Below are 6,519 nucleotides of genomic sequence, written 5' to 3'. Positions count from 1 at the left end.
AAAAAAAAAAAAAAAAAAAAAAAAAAAAAAAAAGAAGAAGAATCAAATAGTGCTTTAGTTCCTTGTAACATAGGTACCTCTGTGATCACCCCTGAACTCACTCATTCACCCCTGGAATAGAGAACCCTCCAATATCACCCAGTTTCAACCCTGAGCAGCCCCCACAACCTGTATTAAAAACCTCTCTCCTTACCGTGGTGGCAAACAACTTTGATCCCAGCACTCAGGAGACAGAAGGGCAGGCAGATGTCTGAGTTCGAGGCCAGCCTGGTCTACAGAGTGAGTTTCAGGACAGCCAGAGCTATAAGAGAAACCCTGTCTCAGGAGAGGTGGGAGGAGCCTCCCATGAGGCTGAGGAGCTGACTCAGTCAGAGAGGGACCTGAGTTCAAACCCCAGCACCTGTGTTAAAAAGCTAGGTATGGTGGTGCCCACCCGTGACCCAGCACCAGCGAGGTGGAGAGTGGAAGTGGTGAGGAGGATCTTAGCTTTAGACTTCCAGATAAGTCACCGAACTCCAGGCTCAGCGAGAGACCCTGTCTCAAAACAAAGATGGAGAAAGACTGAAGACAGCCATTGACCTCTGGCCTCTTCATCCACACGCACACAGAAGCACACACAAGGGTTTCTGGATCTCCCAGTCCAGCCTATGGTTTGGGTGACTCCCGGGCCTCCCCTTTTTCCAGGTCACATAGATGTCTCTGAGATCCAACAGAGCTTCCGGGCGCTAGGTATCTCCATCTCGCTGGAGCAAGCAGAGAAAATCCTACACAGGTGAGTTATTGGAGATCCGGGCCCTTGGAATTTCACCCCACCCCCACCCTACCCCATATCCTGCCAGATAGCACTGTCCTCTGAGCCCCAACCTGGGGTGACGGGGAGGGCAGGGATGAAAAGTTCGACTTTGGAGTCAAACAGATCTCAGGCTAGTGGACTGATGACCCTGTCTGGCCCTGAAAAAGACGGGTACTACAGCCACCCCCGTAGGGTTGGTCTAAAGGATTTACACATGAGAGTCAGCCAGACAATGTGACTAGACAATACCTGAAGCCTGAACCTGTCATTCTAGCACTTCAGAGGCCAAGGCAGGAGGATTGCTATGAGTTTGAGGACAACTTGGACTACAGAATGAGACTTGACCAAAAAAAAAAAAAAAATCCCTAAAAGGCAAGTGAGGCTAGCAAGATGTAGCAGGTAACAGTGGGTAAGAGTGCTTGCCTCTCAATCCTGATGAAGACAGTTTGATCCCCAAAACCCACGAGGTTGGAAGCCGAGAATCAACCCAGCAGGTTGTCCTCTGACCACGACATGCAAGCCATGGCACATGTGGGCACTCACACACACCACATTTGTCTTTAGATATGATGGTTCGGCTCTATAATCCAGCACTAAGGAGGCTGAGGTAGAAGGATTGCTGAGCCAGCAATGGCTATAGAGGAATAGCCTGACTCAGTGAAACGGGGCTAGAGAGAGAAATGACTCAGCCGTTAAGAGTATGTATAATCCTTCTAGCAGAGTCTGATTCCCAGCACCCAAGTCAGGTGGCTCACAACCACGGTAACTACAGCTTCAGAGGATTGAGCACCTGAAGCCTCACGAGCCACACACACACACACACACACACACACACACCACATACACACGCTTTAAAATAAATATATATTTTAATGTTGTAAAGTGCTTTAGCCAGGTAGCACATGGAAAGCTAATGCAGAAGAATTGCCGTGAGCTTGAGGCCAACCTGGTCTCCAGAGTAAGACCCTGCCCCGCCCCAAACAGTCATGGGCATGTCGTAGCCCTCAGGTACTGAGGCAGAAGGCTTGCTGTGAATGCCAAGCCAGACTGGACTTTAGAGTAAGACCCTATCTCAGATACACCCATGCTATAGAATGGCAGTGAATTCTGTGCTCCCCAAATCCATGAAGGCTAGCAGAACCCACCTCCTCCAGCCCAGACACTGAACCTGTGTCAACCCCACCTCCAGCATGGACCGCGATGGCACCATGACCATTGATTGGCAGGAATGGCGAGACCACTTTCTGCTGCACTCCCTGGAGAATGTGGAGGATGTCGTGTATTTCTGGAAGCATTCTACAGTAAGTTGGGGGCCACCTACAGGGTGGCGGCTTAGCTCCAGCTTCTCCCCAGGGCTCATGAGTTCTGGGCCAAGACTCTAGAGGTGTTGTCAGTGTCTGGGGGGGGCTCTTTCAATGAAGCTCTGTGCTTTATTGTTCCATCTGGGGTTCAGGAGCCTGGTAACCACTGATGGACACTTCTGCTATCTGCTCAGAACCTTTTTGGTCCTGCTTAGACTCCAGGGACAGCTCTAGTAGGAATCGTGGTTAGAGGGGAGAAAATACACCAAATGGCATTCCCACGCTTGACCCACATAACTGCCAGATACCAGGTGCTCATCATCTACTCCAAGGCTCCTGGGACTGATGGAATGATGCAAGCAGACACTGTATCTTCAAGGTCCAAAGGAGCCCACAGGAATGGGGAAGGAGGTCAGCTCTTGCACCAAGGTGGGAATCACTAAGGATCTTGTGGTGTCTGGCAGATCAATCTGTGGGATCGGACATGATCCCTGTTCTGTCTGCTTTTCCTGGGGAGATGTCAGCAAGCATCTATTTACTCCAGGTTAGGTAACAACAGACCAAAGTGAGGATCTCACCAAGGTCCCACGTGGTGAGCCCGTGAGTTTCTTCAGCTTAATTGCAGAGCACAGTGAGGAGTCACAGGACCTGGGGTACCCTCCAAACAGTTGCAGCACTGCTGAGTCCCACCCCATCCTGGATGGTGACCTGGTGGAATCTGCAGCATGGAATCTTTCAGTTAGCCTTCTGCTTCCTACTTAGTGTTCCCCAGGATTCCTTGCAGCTGGGGTGGGACAGTGAGTCCACCTCCAGGATATATCCTGGGCCCCCACCCCTCATACCCTAGGGGGTATCAAGAGCACCATTACCATAGACCCAGTTATCGCCAGATTGTTCTGCTCAGTTTGTTGCCATGGCTACCAGGCCAAGGTAATAGCTGACTCAAGATGGCACAGGGTGATGATGTTCAGGGTGATGATGTTCATGCTAGAGGAAAAAGCCATACTACAATCCTCTCGGGAGATCCAGAGAGGTTCACCTCCAAAATCCACCCTTGGGAAATGTATTGCTGGGCTCTAGAAGGGAGTCTACCCCTGGGGGAGGTCTCCTAGGAGAGTACTTCTAGTGGAAGACATTTTTGGAGAAGACTCTTGCGGGAGGATTTCTAAGGGAGGGCTCTCCATAGAGGAGTTGACTGTGAAAGCAGATCCTTTCGAAGGATTCAGTAGCTCTTTTGGTGGAATCAGTGGATCTTGTGGTGGGATCTGGTAGATTCTTCAGTAGGAGACTTCTCCACCTAGGGCCCAGGCACATCCCCCACCTCTGCTGGAACATGACATCCACAGCCCCCGTTCTCAGGTCCTGGACATTGGTGAATGCCTGACGGTGCCCGACGAGTTCTCCAAGCAAGAGAAACTTACAGGAATGTGGTGGAAGCAGCTGGTGGCTGGTGCGGTGGCTGGCGCCGTGTCACGGACAGGCACGGCTCCTCTGGACCGGCTCAAGGTATTCATGCAGGTGAGAGGACCTGAAGGGACCCACCCCACCCCATCGTCTAGGCCCAGACCTAGGAGGGCACCGCAAAGCTACCTTCTCTTCCCCACTCAGGTCCACGCCTCAAAGTCCAACCGGCTCAACATTCTAGGGGGCCTGAGAAACATGATTCAAGAAGGGGGTGTCTTGTCCCTCTGGCGGGGCAACGGCATCAACGTGCTCAAGATAGCCCCTGAGTCTGCCATCAAATTCATGGCTTACGAACAGGTAGGACAGGTCCAGAAGAGAGGGTATTCGGCTTTGGAAAGCGGACAGTAAACACGAGGGGTTTTGTGGGCTTAACTTGCGGTCCCCAGCACCACTCCTCCTGCTGGCCAGCTCTGTGGCAGGCAGAGAATGTTGGAATGCGAGGACCCCAAGGGTCCCAGGTACCTAGTCCCACAGCCGTGTCCCACCCTCAGATCAAGCGGGCCATCCGGGGGCAACAGGAGACACTGCACGTTCAGGAGCGCTTCGTGGCTGGCTCCCTGGCCGGGGCCACAGCTCAAACCATCATATACCCCATGGAGGTGAGGAGGAGGGGCTGGGGGAAGAGCCAGCACGGGAGGGTAGGCCTCTTACTTTCACTGCCCACTCTACGCTGTGTGTAGAACTAACTGTAACCCCAACCGCCTGACTTGGGACTGAAAGCCATTTCCGGTCTTGCTTGTCTGGGTATCTCAATTTGAGTTGTAACTCCTAGGGACTTGGTTAGAACTGTCTGCACAGTAGTCATAGCAACTGGCCGTTTTATGCCAGCCAAGATCAAGGATGGCAGGCAGTGACCTACCACACCTGGTTTCTGTGGTGCTGGGGATAGAACCACAGTGTTTTCAGCACCCTGGGTGGGCATTCTACCCACTCAGCCCCACCGGGGCTCTTAGCACATCTGCTTTCAGGGGCAGCCACTTCTAGGTGATGTCACTCCCGGGCGTGGTGATTCTGCAAGCAATTTTCAAGTGGTTAACAGAGTTTCTCACCCAGGTACTAAAGACTCGGCTGACTCTACGCAGAACTGGCCAGTACAAGGGTCTCCTGGACTGTGCAAGGCGGATCTTAGAGCGTGAAGGGCCCCGCGCCTTCTACCGCGGCTACCTGCCTAATGTGCTGGGCATCATCCCCTATGCGGGAATCGACCTAGCTGTCTACGAGGTCTGTGGGTAACCACCCCCCCGCTCCCCTCTTCTTCTGGGTTCTGGCCTAGGTCACTCCTTGCTAGCTGAGTAGACTGCTTGTAACTTGGATGGGCAATCATGGGCTTGAAAACTGTGTTGGGTTTGGAACCCTGGAAAGCCCCTCCAGATATCAGGCCTGTATCTTCCATCACTCAATGTTGCAAAAGCTTTGTTTCTTGGCCCACATGGTGGCACACGCTTGTCGCCATGGGACTTGAGAAGCTGGAGTAGGATCTGGGTTCAAGGCCATCCTGCACTAGGTAGTCAGATAGCCTGGTTGTCTGCCTGGTTGTAGCAGTGGTGGCGCGCGCCTTTAATTCTAGCACTCAGGAGGCAGAGGCAGGAAGATCTCAGAGTTCAAGGCCAGGGTGAGTTCCAGGACAGCCAGGGCTGCACAGAGAAACCCTGTCTCAAAAAAAAAAAAACAATTTTTTAAAAATTGCTGCCTTAAGAAATTAGCAGCAACCAAATAGAAAAATGAGGACTGAAGAGATGGCTCAGAGCCGGGCAGTGGTGGTGCACACCTTTAATCCCAGCACTTGGGAGGCAGAGGCAGGCGGATTACTGAGTTGGAGGACATCCTGGTCTACAGAGTTCCAGGACAGCCAGGGCTACACAGAGAAACCCTGTCTCCAAAAACCAAAACCAACCAAACAAACAAATAAACAAAAAAAAAAGGATGGCCCAGTCCTTGCTGGTTTGGCAGATGACTTGAATTCAGTTCCTAGCACAACATCCAGGTCTAATAAGCCCTTTTAAGTCTAGCTCCAGGGAATCCACCACCCTCTTCTGATCTCCAAAGGTATTGTCCTCATATGTACACACACAGCTCAGCGGTTAAGAGCACTGACTGATTGCTCTTCCAGAGGTCCTGAGTTCAATTCCCAGCAACCACATGGTGGCTCACAACCATCTGTAATAGGATCTGATGCCCTCTTCTGGTGTGTTTGAAGACAGCAACAGTGGACTCATATACATAAAGAATTCTTTAAAAAAAAAAAAAAAGCTACACAAAGCCAGGTATGGAGGCTGGTGTCTGTCACCCAATACTCAGAAGGCTGATGCAGGAGAATTACCACAACTAGGCATGGTAGTATAGGCCTTTAATCCCATGCTTTGGGAGGCAGAGGCAGAAGGATCTCTGTGAGCTGAAGGCCATCCTGGGCCACAGAGAGAGGCCCTTTCTCAAAATAAGAACAATAATAGAACCATTCTCCCTCTTGGGGTGTTGGGGATGAAACCCAGGTGTTCACATTTGCCTCCTTGGAGTTACAGAAGCTTTAATTTTATAGGAACTGGGGACCCCTCCAGCTTCTTGGAATAGTGAACAGAGATGCCCATCTCCCCCAAAGTATGTATGGGTTCTAGCCTCATCTCTAGGCCAACAAATTATTTTCTCCCCCCCCCAATTTTTTAAATATTATTTTCAAATATTATGTATGGGTGTTTGCCTGGATGTGCTGTGTGCATCCAGAGATGGGGGCTAGAAGAGGGTGCCAGATCCCCTAAGCTGGAGTTACAGACGGTTTTGAGCAACCCTGTGGGTGCTGTGTATTAAACCTGGGTCCTCTGAGAAAACAGCCAGTGTTCTTAACTGCTAAGCCCTCTCTCCAGTACCACCACTTTTTTTTTGTTTGTTTTGTTTTTTGTTTTTTTTTTGTTTTTCAAGACAGGGTTTCTCTGTGTAGCCCTGGCTATCCTGGAACTCACTTTGTAG

The 6,519-nt window shown here is 51.0% G+C and overlaps 1 protein-coding gene across 1 annotated transcript in view; it reads left to right on the top strand.

Moving 5' to 3' along the window:
• Nucleotides 1–6,519, top strand: part of Slc25a23 (solute carrier family 25 member 23) — a 16,434-nt gene that overhangs the window by 2,375 nt on the left and 7,540 nt on the right. The window contains exons 3-8 of the mRNA XM_021217494.2: nucleotides 685–772; nucleotides 1,983–2,094; nucleotides 3,454–3,612; nucleotides 3,703–3,855; nucleotides 4,050–4,157; nucleotides 4,612–4,779. Of these exons, the coding sequence (XP_021073153.1) occupies nucleotides 685–772; nucleotides 1,983–2,094; nucleotides 3,454–3,612; nucleotides 3,703–3,855; nucleotides 4,050–4,157; nucleotides 4,612–4,779 (788 nt within the window). The remainder of the gene's footprint in view (nucleotides 1–684; nucleotides 773–1,982; nucleotides 2,095–3,453; nucleotides 3,613–3,702; nucleotides 3,856–4,049; nucleotides 4,158–4,611; nucleotides 4,780–6,519) is intronic.

This window comes from Mus pahari, chromosome 18 (assembly GCF_900095145.1).
Source record: "Mus pahari chromosome 18, PAHARI_EIJ_v1.1, whole genome shotgun sequence".
NCBI classification, from domain to species: domain Eukaryota; kingdom Metazoa; phylum Chordata; class Mammalia; order Rodentia; family Muridae; genus Mus; species Mus pahari.
This window is presented reverse-complemented; position numbering and strand designations above follow the sequence as displayed.